Here is a 19069-nt window from a genome sequence, read left to right as displayed (position 1 = left end):
TGGAAAAAGCTATTTCTCCCAGACGTCTTAAAATTCGTATTAAATCTTTGGTGAGCCAACCGGATAGCATGTTGTTAGCAGCCTGGTCTGATATTCAACAAAATACCTCCGTGCAATTTGTTAAAACATTACATGCATTTTATGAATGCAAAAAATGATGTATATATCTCTGAAATTACAGAGATTTGTGAAGAGGCCAAACAGTTTGAAAGTTTACCTATTTATAAAAATTGTTTCCAAAAACTGAGTGTTGATTTGTTGGAATTTGAAAAAGAGCTGAAAGAATGTAAACTTCGTACATTTAACAGGGATTTAAGGTATTACAGTCAAGGGAGACCTTTCAAGCATGTTAAAAGTGTTAAGTTTGTTAAAACTGATCCCTTGCATTCTGGTCAAAAAAGAAAAAGGAAGAAATCTATCCGTAAGGAATTTAGTAGATTTGTCTTCCTATACAGATACAGAAACTGGAATACAACTGTAACACACGAAATCTTGTTTATCTTGCCACTTGCACTGTTTGTCAAGCCTTTTATGTGGGCTTGACAAAAAGAAGGTTACAGGATAGGATTTACAACCACTTATATGATATTCGCAAGGGCAATAAAACAAATGCATTAACGAAACACATATTAGATTATTCCACTCACAGTTTTTGCTTTAGAGTGTTACAAATAGTACAATATAATAAAAGGGGAGGAGATCCAGATAATGATTTGGCACTGGCTGAACTAAATTGGATTTTAAGACTCAGTGCACATCTCCCTCCAGGCATTAATAATTATTTGTCTATCAAGCCAATTTTAGTAGGTAGAAAGTAGCAATTTTTAAAGCATTTTTTAAACATCATTACAGATATGCTTATGTTACTTTTACAATACAATTATGAATTGATTTGTTTCAAATATGTCATTTACCATCTATATTTAGACATACTACATATCTCATATGATTAATTTAATTATTTATATATATATATATATATATATATATATATATATATATATATATATATATATACACAATGTAAATAAATTAATATAATTTATTATATACATACATTATTATATTTATTTATGTTTACATCTCAATATTTATATTGTCATCATACTAATATTTATTTATTGACTAGATTTATATATGATCAATAGGTACTATAAAATTTATCAACATAGATATTCATATTAATGCAGGTATTATTATATAGTTTATAAGTTATATACTTATTTTTTGTGTTTTTATATATATACATTTTACATCCTTTATATATATATATATATATATATATATATATATATATATATATATATAACATATAATAATATCTAGTAACATTTAAACAAATACTTTTAAGTTTAATGCATACTTATATAATTTTAATATTGGATTCTAGTGATTAACCATTCACGAGGTAGTTTGACTATATAATATTAATAACAGATCAATGTAATCGTTTGTTTACTTTGTTGCTTATCCTACTGCTTATTGTTTACATATGCATTTTTGTACCCAGAGTAATGTTTCTTTAAGTAGTATACAACATATAACAATTAATTAAATTGCATGGTAATATTATTTTAATTGATTAATTGTTTTAATTTGGAAAAGTTTTCCTGCGCATATGAGTATTTAAATGCACAGCAATTTACTGAATGTTATCTGATGAAGCGTAGGTCATACTACGCGAAAGCGCTCATCCTTCTTGTACTTCAATAAATCGTATTTGGATTTTATTCTGGTGTTTGAGACTTTTAAGTGAATTTTTTGGAACACGACATCGTGGTTAGAACTCTCATTATTTTTCTTCTTTTATACTAGCATTCTTCATTTTGCTGGCCTTACATCATTAGTAACACATTTCTTTTGTGTTTGACTGAACACGCCCTTACCAAAACTGTTTTTTATTTCAACGGAAATTGTTATTTGCAGCTCAAAGGCACAGCTATGGGTGCTTCGTTTGCACCCATATATGCTGATTTATTTATGGGATATCTTCCCCAAATGATTATCAATGACAGCAGCCATAATCAATTTCTGAATGAAATTGATATCTGGCAATGTTTTTTGGATGACTGCGGGATGGTTTGGAAATCTTATGTCACATATTTACATGAGTTTGTCCAATATTTAAATTAAAATAAATGGGGCATTCAATTTACGGTTAATTTCCACATGCAGTTCATTTCTTTTCTTGATGTGACACTACATAGACAGTTGGATGGTACATTGGCTACTTCGGTTTATTGGAAGCCCTTCCATTCCAATACATTACTACATGCCTCCAGCTGTCATCCAAAACATATTATCAAAAATATCCCAAAATTCCAATATATGAGGATTCGCCATATTTGTTCTACTAATCAACATTTTGTGCATTTTGACAAAGATTTAACAACTCGTTTTATTGAATGTGGCTATTCCTCAGCACATTTGCTTCGAAGTAGTACGGAAGTTAAACATTTGCCTAGAACTAATTTGCTTACATACCATAGTCACAACAGAAATCTAGATCATAACATTAGATTTGTAACAACCTATGGCAGAAATACCCATTATTTCATGGATTTGGTGCAACAACATTGGGATATTCTGTTAGCTGATGATCAGCTGTGTGAATTGTTGAATAACAGATGTCATTTTTCCTTTCACAGGGGTAAAACTTTGGGCGGTGAATTCAGTTATTTTAAACATCATCCACAATTACCTATTATGATTCAGGGTACATTAGATGGCACCAAATTTGTTGGTTGCTTTCCCTGTGGTCATTGTTTTTTTGTAAACACATTGGCCAAACTAAGGAGTTTACCAGTAAGTACACACCTCATGTTTTTCAGATTAACATACTTGCCAATTGTAGTGGTGATTAGGTGGTCTATTTAGCTGTTTGTATGTGTTCAGCATTTTATATAGGTCAAACTTCCAGACCTATGAGGTTGCAATGTGAGAAATAAATTCTCTACAAATGCATTATACAAACGCACCATCAACCATACTACTGCTAAATTTCAATTTATTGTAATTGATAAAGTATATAGCCACAGAAATTCTAAGGCTGGATGGTATAACATATTAAATAAAAAAGAAAAAGCTTGGATAGTTAGACTGGGGGGGACTATTTCCGCCTGGTTTAAATGACCATTTATAATTGGAATGCTGATAGGTTGGTCTTTGCTCATGTTTTTGCATATGTCTATTTATTGGGTTACTTGACTGCAGTTGCTATTATGCATTGACAAAGGACTTTTGTCCAAAACCGGTCTGTGGACTGTGATTGGACATTATTAAATTCTATTTTTCCTCTCACTTGGAGCACTGCCTGTTTCTTTGATGCTACAGTTTTTCCTTGAGCCTCTGCACTTGCCATCCGAATGTAAGTTATTGTTGCTGGATGTGTTCTCCAGGTGTATGTATGTCACATTATTTCTTACAATGATGTTGTACTGCTATGATATATTTCATGACACATATCTTACTTTATATCCAATTAAGTATTTGCCAACACATCCATGGCCATAACGAAGATTTAATAAACCACCCTTACTCATGCCGTGGTGGTACGGCGGTAGCGTTGTTACCTCACAGCAAGAGGTTCTCCCGTTCGATTCTCGGCTGGGCTTGGGAGTGCCTTCTGTGTGGAGTCTGCATATCCTCCCTGCAGTTGGGTAGCATTCAAAAGACATGCGTGCGTAAATGGTTGTGCCTTCGTTGAAGGTTGGGTGTCGAGCTGGCACATCGGCGTTTTGTAAAAATCTACTGCCAATCATTAGCGGACCGGAGTTCCACTGTGGTGACCCCTTACCAGGAAAAGCCGAAAGACAAACAACAACTCTACTCATGTCTTCATCAGGATTTGCCTGTCCTATAGCTTCTTGATCCCTAGAGCCATTGCTTACTGATACACAGTGTGACTGATGAATGCTGAGGACACACCATAAAGATGTGTATTAATGACCCATAACACCGCCCTTTTCACAGCAGTCTGTATATCTGTCTGTATCTTCACCCCTTCTCTTTCACCCCTTTGTACTGTCATTAGGCTGATGGATGTAAATGTCAAATGATGGCATTTTCAAACCGCCATTACTTTGCTGAAGAATAATACCTACATCTTCCATTGACTGAATATACCCAGCCAACATTGTCAAAAAAATCACACACAAATGATTCAAGCTGCTACGAGAATCACAAAAAGAATATCACGAACCACAAAAGTATTGATTAGCTCTTTTGTTCCTTTAATCAATGTAACGGAACTTCATCAGATAAAATCCCAGTTTAAACTTCGCTATTAAATATAAACCAAGAACCAGTCAAAATACATCATTCCTTAAACAGCAATTTATCACTACTGGCTGAATATGGTATAACTGTCCCCTCAAAGGTGTGATTTTGACATGTGTGAAGTAGGATTTCCTTAGTGGGGGTCTAAAGATAATGATCAAGTCTGTAAACTTAATTTTTCATCTTCACAGTGGTTTAAATCCAGCATTAGGTGAAACTCTTACTGCCTGTTTTTATATTTGCCTTTCCTGTGAATGAGTTGACAAAGTCCCTTCTGTTTTATCAGTTGTAGTCCTCAACATTTGCTCGAGGTCTGACAATGAGCAACTGTAGTATGTGATGCTAAATGGCATTTCAAGTATTACTACAAAACGTGGTGAGTGTTTGCCTTACACCACATTGTACACCAAATTAACTTGTAATTACCATTGAAGTATGTCTCACATATATTATTTCAGTAGCTATAACTCACACAATCTTGGCAGGCAACATATTTATAATACTCATTCCTAGGTATTCTTAAAGTCACGATAAAAAGTTATTATAATAATCCCATTCTGAAACTCTTTGTAAAATTATCTGTATACTGGAGTCGAACCCTGCTTTTACTTTGCTTTTTCATTTAGCTCAGTGAATTTAAACCTTCTGCCACAGAGAAAGCCAGGTTGACAGGATTTTTTCCCACTAACTACTGTCCAGAGTGCTGATGACTGTGCGTCACTGCTAAGCCTGTCTGCACTATAGAAGTCAAACTAAACAAAAGTTTTTCACTTTTTCTTCAGTAGGGAGTTTGAATACAGCAGTGAGACTCTCCTGATTGTGTGTGTGTGTGTGTGTGTGTGTGTGTGTGTGTGTGTGTGTGTGTAAATGGCTGCAGGAGTCTCTTATACCTCTTAGTTTTGACAAGATGTACAATTTCAAATAGCTGTAGAAGTAATTTTTCCACACACTTCTTTATACAACACAGCTGATGTCATCCTTTCCAAGATACAGTGTGGCTTACATGCAGTCCAACGTCTCCTGTGACATGTAAATATAATACATTTGTGAGTAGATTGTTTCAATACATAGGTGGGGAATACAAACACAGGAATGACTCTCATCTGTGAGTCTGTGCTTCTTCCTCTTACTATCCCGAACAGGCTGCAAATACATATATGAGGTATATCTATACAGTGTGCTTGTGTTATGTGACCCTTTTTTATTGGAAATGTTAAAGTAATGCACAATGGTGATGTCATCCATTGAAATGTGCAGTGTTACAGTTGTGGAATAAATCTGTATTTGCATTTCAGCAAACATTCATTACCCTGTGATGTTAGCTATATAGTTCAAATCCCAACATCACTGCTTACAGTCAGTGTACGTGTTGTTAACAGTGTTGCCACCCACATGTGCTATGCTCATGTGTATAGGTTGTTTCCTGTTACAACAGTTTATTCTACACTTTCTTTGGAAAGGCTGTATTGAAGACTGCTGCTATCATATGAATAGATTGTTATTCCATAACAGTTGTAATGAGATACCTCCTCAGGACTGAGGAAATTGGACCATGTAACATATGCTGTAGCCTAAGTAAGTCAAAGTCCAATATGGGATTATAACTACATTGTACATACTTGTTGTTCTACTGTCACAGTGACAACAGCAGGGGGCTACAAGTGTGTTTGAGTATATCTAGCATCAGGCACTGCTGTCTGACATACAGCAAGATTCTGTCTAAGTGGTTACATGGATGCATATTCCTTGATTCATACATATGATGTAATGCTTTCACATAACCACACATATGACAATTGGTGATGCACTTATACCATTGCACATTCATTGATTCCACTATGGTATAGACTTGCTCAGTGCTTAGGTAACTGTTCTGAACCAGCATTGACTGACTGTAGACATTTGTGTCTTTAACTGTTCCGCATGAAAGACAACCCCCACAATTATATTTTGTATATATGGAGTGGCAGAGCCCCCCCCCCCATCTATTTTAACAGAAAAAAAAATGATGGTTAAATAAAGTATAGCTGACTAAATTACTTCACATAGGTGGAGTTCAGCAGCAGTGATAACAGTGATGCATGTGATTAATAACCATACTGTTAGTTGGAGGAGTTGCACAGCTTGATGTTCAATTCTATCACAGTGATTCATTTTGTGTGAAAGTACTGATGTCACACAACAACAATTACATCACATCAGGCTTTTTCATATGTTTCACAAACACATGTGAACATAGCTTTAGATTTCATGGCACATGCATTGAGTACTGTGGTATACAAAAGTGTGCTCCAGTTCTTAGGTGGTATGCGTACAAACAGAGCGAAACCTTCCTTGACCATGGGGCATTGATATAGGACTGATTACAATTGTGTGCACAAGTATGCTCATTTAGTCACCATCAGCCTGACATGCTGATATGATATTCATTATCAGGGATCCTTTCTTAATTCACACATTAATGTAATTTATTTGTTACATTACCCATTGCTACCTCCGGTGGCACATGCCGGCAATACACAGCTTTGGGGAATACATTGCATCATAGTGTGGTGTTTGCATCTGCTCTTATCTGTCAGCACAGTAACTGAGTCAGGCCACAGTGCCTTACACAAGGGTATCACGTATGTCACATTCTGCTACCATATTTGCAACACTACACCCACATACATATGGGATGCATAATCATTAGAATATTGACGTGCATAATTCACTTCAAGGATGATTCTCCTCATACACTTGCTAGGCCTGTTTCAGTGGCATATGCAGTTAATACATAGGTCAGTGGTAATATTTATGGGATGGGTTTGATTCTTGTAAAAGGAGATTCCGGCTTCTAAGCCATTCCTATTTTCCAGCATGTTACATTGATGAAATGCACACTATGCAAATATCCCATAATGTATGTACTGACCTTAATGCATTGTCATCTTAACTCAGCATGTTAATAACATTCATATGTCATGTAATCCCCTCTGTTAAAATGTTAATTTTTGGAACAGTCACGTACTGTAAAATCATGTCAGCTTTTATTTACCTACTGTATATTTGCTCAGGAAGTATGACCACCATTAATTAGTATGGTATATATGCAAAAGTTTATTATTACACAGTTGTCTTTGTGACATAAACATCTTCACATCAATTATCTTCCTATTATATGAACATTTACCCTCCCCTCTTACATATTTCTGTATGCATCTGTGATTTCTGTCCACATTGTCCTCAGAACACTTTCCCTGTCTGGTAACCCAGCGATTGTAGTTTGCCTTGCTGTTTTCCAAACTTCCTACTTATTTCTATAGTCATATATTTGAATTACGTGTATATTACACTCAGTACACTTTCCTTGCCCAGTAAACTTACATTATTTTGCCCTATGTAGCTTTTTGTGCTGTCCATGTGAGCATATTTAACAGGTTTGCCCATAGACAAGTCTGTTTGTTTAATGTGTCTGTTTGTGCTGCTCAACACATTTTCCTGGCCACCAACACAAATTGCTGGCCATTAAAACATGCTTGTATTGGTGTTAGTTTGATGAACAGCACACATGTGCGATTGTGATGCTGCTCATCGCACTAACGCATAAAGATTGTGTAGGCGTCACACAAAGCCTACATGATTGTTTATCAAACCCATGGTGTGTCTATATCTATGAATGTTCTTTTCCCCATGACAGTTCCACTGAAATTTTCTGTCAGTGGAGCTAGCTTTTTTTTTCTGTAGTACTGTACAATGTCATTTTATTTTGACAATATTTATTTGTATCTGTAGTGTTTACATTTACGGTGGTGTTATCTTGCATGGTAAGCTGTTCAACTATTTACCTCTCCATCTTTAAAATGACATCCTTCCATACATGGTAATGGAATGACACCTGTATCGTTTCGGGGAACATGCTACCGTGCACACATATTTTCCAGTACAGATGATCTACCTGCACTTTACCTTCACAAGCTACAGCTCCGATTTCTACCAGGAATGTATTCAGGTAGAAAAACAGTGTTCTCCCCAAGACAGAGAAGCCAACAGTAAGCTTTTCATTCCAAGTCCTTGTCCAGCGACTAGGCCTAAACCTGTGTCACATGAATTGCAGTTAGGGGTTTCATCTCTCTGCATCCACTTTACATGCTGCACTACAGTAGACACTGAAGTGGTCCACTGGGACATGGTAGATAGCAAGATGGGCCTTAGGCCAATCAAACTGATTGAGTGACTATGGCCCAACAACCACAGAGGCCCTTTTCATACTTTTAACAGACCATGGGTGGCTTCACAAGATATTTGGTCTGTAAGCCCTGCAAAATGATCCTTACTGGCTCGTGTTGTGAAGAATTGTGGATTAAAATCGTTTTTTTGGATTCTACTTGGTCTATTTATTTGTACTGAATGACAGTTTGGCTTCAGCTGGAGCATACACCAGCAATTTTTACATTATATTTGTTGGGGCTGCAAAGTATTTTCTCCGGTCAAGGTTCTCAGGTTTTCTGCATCTTGTTTTTTGGTTTCTGTGTGCTTGACATTTTTACGATCCTTACAGTGTGCCAAAAAAATGCAAGGCTTATCTTTCAACAGTCCAGTATTTTACCTCTTTTAACAGTAAAAATAACAGCATACCATCAGATTCAAAGCAACACTTTTATATGATTCCTAGAGTTCAGGTTGCCCTTTCCAAGTCATTATGCTATTAGCTTGCAACATCAAGTTCGTGATATAGTAGCGACTTAAGAGTCGTGACCTTGATTGAAGGGGGTTTGATGCACACAACAGGTGGTATATTTCATAGTGTAAGAAAAACTTTATTTAATAACATGCATTCTTTAAGGCTGTAGTATAATGTTCACCACTGCTATTAGCCTTGTCATATTTATGCCAGAAATTCTCAGGACTGAGCTTGCTGGTAAAACTAAATAATGGTATGTGGAAGCTTTGACATTCTTATAGTTGGGACCTAGGTTAGAGTTAGAGAATATGCAAACAGTATTACAAGACTGTAATTGGTATGCTGCTGTTGCTATTCAAATTAACAAGCAATAACTAGGTCATTTGGTGTCCCTGAGCAATCCTTTAAACTGGTACCTGGTGGAGCCCAAAAAGATTTTCCTAATGTATGTACTATAGAGGTTTTTTTTTTTATTCTGACAGGCAGACATATTATGGATAGTGTAGATCTCTCAATTGTCCTTGAATCTGCAGAGAATTCCTGATTTTGCTTCCTATTTTTACATTATCCCTCACAAATGTGTGATTCTCTGGTAAATCACTAAGTTTTTCAGTCAGTTCAATTATCCCTGATTTTGAGACTTTGCTCCCCCTGTCTATTATTTTTGGCTTTGTCCAGAACTCTTGAACAGAGAAGTTGTGAGTTATGAAGATTTTTTTTTTACCTATCTTTAGTGGCAGCAGAGTTGGGTCATGGCTGAAAAGGAGCAATGAACAGTCCAGCACATGTATCCAACTGACAAATTAAAATAAATAAATACATCAAATATGTAACATCTCTGAGCACAGGGTCGTAATTGCTTTAACTTTCCTCGCACTCAAATCTCAAATATATGCACGACTGTTGTTATAGCTTGTAAAAAGGCAATGTATTATCTAAGACCATCAAGTTAATATACATTACAATGATCATTATTTTTCATTATACTGACAAGCAAACATGAAATATGATATAGGTGGCTATCTTCTCAGGGTAGAGGTAAGGAGGCATGCTGCAATTATATACATAAATATAGATTATTCTCTCTCTCTCTCTACACATATATATATATATATATATATATATATATATATATATATATAAATATATACACACACAAATGCACATATGTACATATATATTTTATGGGTCTATATTAGATGAACTAAAGTTCATCTAAGTGAACGCTCACATGAGCGGAAATCCAGGAACTCGAAACTGCACTCCCCGCTAAATATAGATTCCTACTCCGAGTGCGCACTACAGTGAGGAAGGGCAAATATTCCCATCTTCATTATACCGTGATCTCACAATTGCGGTTTCGAGTTCCGCAATTTTCGCTCATGTGAGCGTTCGCTAAGATGAACATTTGTTCATGTAATATAGACCCTATTTTATACATATATATATATATATATATATATATATATATATATATATGTGTGTGTGTGTGTGTGTGTGTATGTGTGTGTGTGTGTGTGTGTGTGTGTGTGTGTCTGTGTCTGTGTGTCTGTGTGTATGTATATATATATATATATATATATATATATATATATATATATATAAAAAACACACACACACACGTATATATATATATATATATATATATATATATATACACACAAACACATACCCAGATATCTATATATATATACACACACACATACACACACACATATCCTTCAGTGTCATCCCAGTTTAACATCATAGGGTACACAGTAGATAGCTGTCTTTTAGGGGATGCAAAGTGTGCTGTGCATTGCCAATTGAAATACATTATTGTGGCAGTTTTTTTTTTAACAAACATTAATATATATTTTATCATAAAATTACCTACAGTACAAATTCACAAACAATGCCAGTCCTCATGTATCGAGCATGGCTATATTCCCCTACAGACAAGTCTTAGTTTATCTACTATAGCAAGCTATTACATCTATAGCAACTAACCCATTCTTACACTGGGGGCTTACAATTTTTGCTTATATTTATTTATTTACTTTTGCTGACTGGGATAGTCTGACTGGGTATTAGCCCATTTTCAGCAGAGTCCTGGGGGGACAAAAAGCATAGAAAAACAATACAAAAAGTTAGCACAATATATACATCAAAGGTAAAGTAAATTTCGAGAAAAAAGAAAAAAGATGCACAGTATTTATAACAACAAAAGAAAAGATAGGTGTACACAAGCAAATTAATAAAGTGAGTCGATGTGAAAGAGAATAAATAGCAAGGGAAGAAAGCTAATATGACAAAATTACAAGCATAACATAAGAAAAATTAAAAAAGAAATATATAAGCAGTAGTTAAGTATAAAGCATAAAGGAGTGGGGAGGAGTTAGTGAAGAATAAATAAAAAGAAAGAAAGAAAGAGGAGGAGAAAAATATAATAGGAGATCAGACCAGGAAGTTAGTGGCACTAGAAGGTAAAACATAGGAGAGACAAAAATGGGGTACTAGAAAGGGAAGAAGGAAGAAAATGAGTAAAAGAGGAAGTAAAGTAAGAGTAACACAAAATAGAAGGCATTAGCCAGGAGAGGAACATGAACCCAGCCAATTAGAACAGAGGTAGTCGTTCACAAGCATTTTGAATTAAGATAAGTTGGGACTGGATATAATGACCTCAGGGATAGTATTCCATATTTTGGACATGTAACTGGAGAACAGAGTCAACAGCTTTATTGTTGGACTTAGAGACTTGTAGCAAGAATTTATTGGAAGATCGGAGAGTACAATTGTTAGCTTAGGGTTGAATTAACTGAAGGGAAGGGGTCCATTCAGGTTGATGGACTAGTCTGTGAGCTGATGTACGGTGAGTGTAAGTTAAGAGATGGGGAAGTTCAAGCCAGTGGAACTGATGTAAGGCTGAGCAAGGATGAGATCTATGTAGGGTGTTAGTAGCAAATTTGGTAATTTTGTTATTGCAGTTTTCAAACTTAGCTAGATCAGTTTTACTAAGGTTAGTGAAAAGGGGAGAGGCATATAGTAAGGTGGGGAGAAGGTGAGTTCTGGCTAAATCTTGTCTAGTTTTAGTTGTAAGAAAAGGCTTGAGTCTATAAAGTGAGCCAGGTTTATTATGATTATTTTTGAAGGATTGTGCTAGATGAAGGTCAAATTTCAAGTTGTTATCAATTAGGGAAATGAGGCATAGCAGAAATAATGGTGTTATTGGATGACTATTTGAAATGTAGTAGGAAGATCATGAGGTTACTAGCTTGAAAGAGCATAAGTTTGGTCTTAGAAGGATTTAGATTAAGCTGTGATTCTGATAGTTATGATTCAATTGATAAAAAGGACTGCTGAGTTGTACAAGCAAGCAGATTTAAGGAAGGTGCAGCACAGATAAGAGTTGGGTCATCTGCGTATTGAACAATACAGGCTAAAGGTGCAGATGAATGGAGTCGGTTGGTGAAAATACTAAAAAGTAGAGGACCTAAACTGGAGCCTTGAGAAATGCCTGAGTTCACAGGCAGGAGGGAAAATAGTTTCTGTTGCCATTTAACGGCTTGTTGTCGGCCAGATAAGTAGCTATGAAACCAAGCTAGAATAGCAGAACTAAGTTTAAGTGAGGCCAGTTCATTGAGAAGTTTTTGGTGAGGAACTGTATCAAAGACTTTAGAAAGATCTACGAAAATAGAAGACACAAATTGACCTTTATTTCTATATTGGTTAAGTGTGTTAGTAAAGCTAAGGAGAGCAATAGTAGTGGTATGGTAGGGGCGGAACCTATGTTGAGTATTGGCTAAGAGGTTGAGACCAGGATCCAATCCACACAAACGTTTATTGAGCGCTTTCATCTCTTGAATAGAAACAATACCAATATACCATTGAAGCAAAGGAGAATTGTATTCCCAATTATGGGAGACACACTATATGAGGGAAAGTCTCCTGCAACAGTAAAGGAGTGGTGTACCTCGCCCTATGTACCCAATGTCCGAGTTTTTACATTGGTAAAACTAAAAATGCATTTAGAAGTAGAATTTACCAACACTACTATAACATCAGTAGGAAAGATGTTAAAAATGCATTAGCAGGATATATAGTAACCAATGAAGGACATGGGTTCAGATTCATTATCATTGAGCAGGTTAGGATGGGTGAAAGCGGTGGACCACTCAATGATTACCTAGAAATGGATGAGCTTAGATGGCAAATTAGGACGAATGCATCTGAAGCACCGAGTGTTAATAGTGCAGTATCCATCAGCTCTGTTCTCAGGCTCAAGGCACAATTTCTTATATGACAGTCATCGATACCTACACTATTAGGGTAGGATGCTAATAAACAACAAATACATATATACTTTCATATGCATAAATATTGACATCTGTTGATTTGATTATTTTTAACTTATTATAGGATATATTTAATTGTCAAGTATTTTTTATATGCTTCAATTGCATTTTTTCTTTTTTTACTGTGAGTGCAATATATATATATATATATATGTATATATATATATATATATATATATATATATATATATATATATTTATTTATGTGTATATATATATATATATATATATATATATATATATATATATGTGTGTGTGTGTGTGTGTTGCTCTTTAAATGTTTCTATGTCCTTTCAGGACATTATTTTATTAATTAGTTAATGATGACGACTAATTTGTTGGAATAGCATATCTAAGGCTGTTGGGTAATATGCTGTGTTATGCTGAAGAAGTTTCTATTCAAGAGACAAAAGCGCTCAATAAACGTTTGTGTGGACTGGATCCTGGTCTCCTTCTTTTTGGATATTACAGTTTGTGTGGAGCCTTGTTTTCATTGGCTAAGAGGTTATTAGAAAGAAGGTAGTTTAAAAGCTGCAGGTGGGTACATTTTTATAAAATTTTTGAGAGAGTGGGTAGGATAGCAATGGGTCTGTAATTAAAGAACTCAGTGGCGTTCCCTGCCTTGTGTAGGGAAAAATGTAAGATATCTTCCAGATGGAAGGAACATAGTGTTGTAAGATGGATCAGTTGATTAAAATTGCAATGGGATAAGCTGCAATTTTTAGAAAATCTTTAGGTAGATTATCAGCAGCAAGGGATGTAGGTTTAAGTTTGGAGAGTATTTTGTATGGTGAGGCTTTGAACAGATTTGAAGGAAAAGGAGTTGATGTCAAAGCTAGCTGAAGCTGGGATAATAGGAGGAGTACTAAACTGAGAATTAGTAACAGCATGAATGGAGTTAGTAAAGAAATTATTAAATTGTGTAGCAATGCTATCAAAGTTAGAGGAGGTTGAAGGCATAGGGTGGAAGAATCATCAGGTTGAAAAAGCTTTTTTATGGAGGACCAGAATTTCTTGGGATTGTTGTGGTGCTGTTGCTGAGTGGAAGTAAAGTATGACTTTTTGTCGAATTTTATTTGGGACTTATCTTTATTATGAAGATGTTTATAAATATGAAAATTGGATTGTTTGTTTGTGGTATGCCAGAGACACCAGGCTTTATCCCTTTGTTTAAGAAGAATTTTGGTATCATGTGATAGCTATGGAGCATAATTAGATTTTAGCCTAGCAGTTCTGAAGGGGGGGGGGGCTAGTTTGTTTAGGATGTCTAGGGAGGTGGTATTGAAATAGTCAACTGCAGTTTTGAGAGGGTGACCAGTCAGAGTGGTGTAAAAGTGAATGGAAAGTTTAAGTATTAAAGTTATTTTTTGCTTCGAATGAGTCAGAAATAGGATTGTCTAGGGGAATTAAGCTGGTATCTAAGCATGTAAGTGGCGAGGTGATCACTACATCTGGGAGACACCCTGATTGGAAGGATAGTGAAGATTTGTTTGTGAGAATGCCGTTAAGAATAGACTCCCTTTTAGTGGATTTATCTGTTCTAGCAGCTGTCTGTATAACCTGAGAAAAGCCATGTAAGTTAATGAAATATGAGGGAATACGAGAGCCAGTCAGTGTTGAGATCACCCATAATGATAGTTTCTTGAGAGAAATTTAGGGATATCCAGTATAGTATACCTTTAATTGTATTATGGTTCAAACCCGAGTGAATGTAAATAGCAGTTATAATTAGGTGTTTTTATGAGTTGATTTCCAGTTTAGAAAATAATAGTTTGGCATTGCTAAAAGAAGGGTTGTTTGCCTCAATTAGTATAGGTCTTATATTTTGATTTATACATTATTGCTGTGCCCCCGTCCCCCTGTTCTTTCTATCACATCTATGTATATTGTAGCCTGGAGGAAGAATGTTATAGCTTTTAATCTCTGGTCCTAGCCAGTTTTTAGTAAGTACGGTGATATCTGGGGTGTAATGATTTAGGAAGGCATGAAGATCCTGGACCTTTTTGACATTTCTTAGATTCATGTTAAGTAGCAAAAGGTTAGAGTTTTTATAGGGAGTTGGAATGTTGCAGGTAGGAAGGGGAATGGAAGGGATAGTTTGCTAATATGAAGGGGTAGGACCGGGATTTGGGGTGTATGTCTCCACTGAGTTGTAGATATGAATAAAAATATGTTTTGGATTTGGAGAGTTTAGAAAGGAGATATTAAAAACTTAGAGGAGAGGGAGTTTTGGGATAGAGGTGCCTGTATTTGTATGAGAAGAATCCTATGACAGTGGTATTTTAGAAAGTAGGGGTGATTTTGAAGTTAGAAGAAAGTGTTTGATGGAGTAGAGAAAAAGTTATGGTATAGGAATAGAAGTTGTGTGGTAGGTGTTAGGAGAGATGTAATATGGTTAAAAGGTATAAGAAAGAGAAATGGTCAATTATTAAAAAAATAGAAACAAGCATTACCACTCTAAAGAACCCTCTCCTCAACACACTTAGAGCAGACCCCATCTCTATTGAGTCAACAAGTTTCTTCCTATTCCATGATTTTACACTGCTATCTCATTTTCCTGCACCAGGTCTGCATTTCCCATCTCTAATTTCACACTTATCCTAAGGACTGGTAACAATTACCACCTTCTTCCTATATCTCCCTGTTTGACATCTATCTTCTGGCCACAGTTATATCCAATATATTCCATTTAGGACACTTCTTTCTACTTTCCAAAAAGCTTCTTCTCCTTTTTTGTTTCTTACTTCATCATCCTTGTCACTTTCTGTATTTCTGTTTTTTCCTTCTTCCTCAATTTCTTTGTAATGGTGTTCTTACCCACTATCATAAGTACTGCCACCAATTCTTTTAACTATCCCTTTAACTTAAGACTGGGAACCCAGTTCAACAAAAAACTATCTCTCATACTTATCCCATTCTTGCACCAAGCTTTTGAATTAACCTAGATAGTGCCTCCTTAAAGTCAGTTGGCTTCATGCTCCCAAAAAATGTGCAGCCGACTACCTAATTTCTCTTTCGTACAGCACCAGCATCCTGTGGCACAGGACGCATGATTCTTGTTTACATGGAATACTGTATAACAATACTTGGGTGGATACTTCCCCCAAATACATGAACCTTTCTTGCTTGCTTTTATCACCTTCATCCCAATAATACCAGAGAGGTAAACAGGTGACTTTTTTTTTTGGGAGGGGGTAAGGGGGCTCTAGTCCCTGATTGATAATCATGTATCTTTGTAGTCATTTGCCTTACTAATTTTTTTGGAACTACTGTTTTTTTTTTTCAGCTTTGAACATTGAGCCTTGGACACAACTTACTTATTCCTTGAAAGAAAAAAAAATAGACTTACTTTCTTTCCTTACTCATGTTTTTTGCTCAGGTCATCATTTGTCTCAAAAGGTTGGAAAAAAGGTTTAAATTTACCTTAGAGCATCTAAACCCTTATAGTTTATGAGCAACTGGCAGCCCCCAGCCCCTGATTTAGCCATACAGTGTGTTGAGACAAAATAATGTGCTACAGCAACAACACCACAAAGATTTCATATAAGTTTAAATAACACCTTGGGTCTCTCGAGGAAAAAAGGTTACTAGTTTAGTGGTACTAACTCAGTCAACAAAGGATAAATAAAAGTGTACAGTTTACTTTTAATGTGTTTTGTGTCAAAATTTAAGGTAAATAAAAAATACTGTTTTGCTTTTAATAGAGTAATAACATATATTTGTGATAGATAATCTAAAATAAGTCTAGTATACTGAAAAATAGGCTGGGAAATGGGACGAGAGGGCAAGGGCCCATCAAAATGTTCCAGTTGGGCTCCCACAGTTCCTAAGGCTGTCCCTGGCAGATGGTGTACATTTAGATGGAGCAACAAAAATTATATGTGAAAAAATATATTCAACTATGTCATACTTCTAAATATGTCTTCTTGTCCTAATGTGCTTATAGGTATGAAATGCTCCTTGGTAACAAGTAAGTCTGTACTTATCAAATTATGTTAAATATAGAATGTATTAGAGTATAGACTGGTGGGGGGGTTCATTCTTAAATATTTTACAATATATTGAAACACCCTGAAGTACATTTCATACACTTATACTCTTAGAAACAAGTTTACGACACTTACTTAAAAAAAATGGTTGGAACATGGCCTCTGGGCACTGGAATCTTTCATTCCCAATGGTAATAACTTGACCATCAGGTAGTTCATAGCTTTTCTCTAGTGAGGAAGAGGATGCAGCAGTAGCCATCTCCTGCTTAAAATCCAGAGCAACATAACACAGCTTTTCTTTGATATCTCGCACAATTTCTCTTTCTGCAGTTGTGGTGAAGCTGTAACCCCGTTCTGTCAGGATTTTCTTGAGATAGTCAGTCAGGTCATGGCCAGCAAAATCCAGACGGAGGATAGCATGTGGCAAGGGAAAACCCTCATATATAGGCACAGTGTGAGACACACCATCACCAGAGTCCATAACAATACCAGTCATACGGCCAGAAGCATATAGAGATAACACACTCTGAAGAGAAGCATACATAGCTGGGATGTTAAATGTTTCAAACATAACCTGTGGGGTAGAGGGGTGAGAGAAAAACATCAAAGGTGTTGTATAGAAAATGCGCCCAGTTTCACGCCATGGTGTAAAACACAAGACAATAAGAGAAAATATAAACATCATAGATGAAAATGGTCAGTACTGAGTCCACCACTATATAAGTGTCTATAAAGAATGATTGCCTGTATGGATATCTTTCATTCAAATTTCATTATTACAAAGATATAAATCTAACAAGTCATGTCAGGTATTGACATGTACCCTACTGCTGTGCAAATATAATAATGATGCAACTACAAAATACCTTATTATTTTTAAATTTTAGTCAGTCAAAACCTTTCTGATTGTACTAGATTGTTGAATCCATGTATTATTTCTTCCCTTTTACTATAAGCATGCATACCAAGGGAATCTGTTAATTAAGGAAATGTATGACCTTCTGCCTATGCAATTTAAGGAGTTCTTTACTTTCAGGATAGCAAGAAAGCTCTAATTTTAAAAACTTAAAGTAAACAGTACATCTTGCATTGAAGGAAAAACAAAAGAGTAGCTATACTAATTCATACCCGAGTCATCTTCTCTCTGTTGGTTTTAGGGTTCAGGGAGGCATCTATAAGGAGGACAGGGTGCTCTTTAGGATCAATACTGAGTTCATTGTAGAAGGTGTGGTGCCAGAGTTTCTCCATAGCATCCCAGTCTGTGATAACACCATGTTCAACTGGGGATTTAAGGTTCAAGATATCACTTTTGCTCAGTGCTTCTTTACCGACATAGCTGTCTTTTTGTTCCATACCCTGGTAAAACAATTATACTGCTATAGTGAAAAAAAAATTTCAACTAAGGAGACCAGTAATAAAAACTGCATCACTTCTGTAGTTTAGCTTCAAATTCTATATTCTAATGGGAGTTAAAAATATCTCTCTGTACACACACACACACACATTTATATATATATATATATATATATATATTTTATATATATATATATATATATATATATATATACATATATATATATTTATATATATATATATATATATATATATATATGGGTCTACTTTTCTTTATCAAAATTTCACAATCTCGAAAAAGAAAAGTAAAACCCTACTTCCGTGAAAGTGCACTACATCGAAAGTGCACTTTCACGAAAGCCAATTCACCGAATCTGAAAATAAATAAATAAATAAATAAACTACTGTAAACACTGTTTTGCAGGGGAGCAAGCCCCCATGCACCCCCCTTA

General features: G+C 35.5%; 1 protein-coding gene across 1 annotated transcript in view; it reads right to left on the bottom strand.

Annotated features, from left to right (window-relative positions):
* Positions 1-19069, bottom strand: part of LOC122812970 (actin-like) — a 69092-nt gene that overhangs the window by 31060 nt on the left and 18963 nt on the right. The window contains exons 3-4 of the mRNA XM_044085062.1: positions 18393-18620; positions 17400-17838 (exon numbers count right to left, since the gene is read on the bottom strand). Coding sequence (XP_043940997.1) covers positions 17400-17838; positions 18393-18620 — 667 coding nt within the window. The remainder of the gene's footprint in view (positions 1-17399; positions 17839-18392; positions 18621-19069) is intronic.

This window comes from Protopterus annectens, chromosome 10.part0, assembly GCF_019279795.1.
Source record: "Protopterus annectens isolate FY-2018-M chromosome 10.part0, PAN1.0, whole genome shotgun sequence".
In the NCBI taxonomy this organism is placed as follows: Eukaryota; Metazoa; Chordata; order Ceratodontiformes; family Protopteridae; genus Protopterus; species Protopterus annectens.
This window is presented reverse-complemented; position numbering and strand designations above follow the sequence as displayed.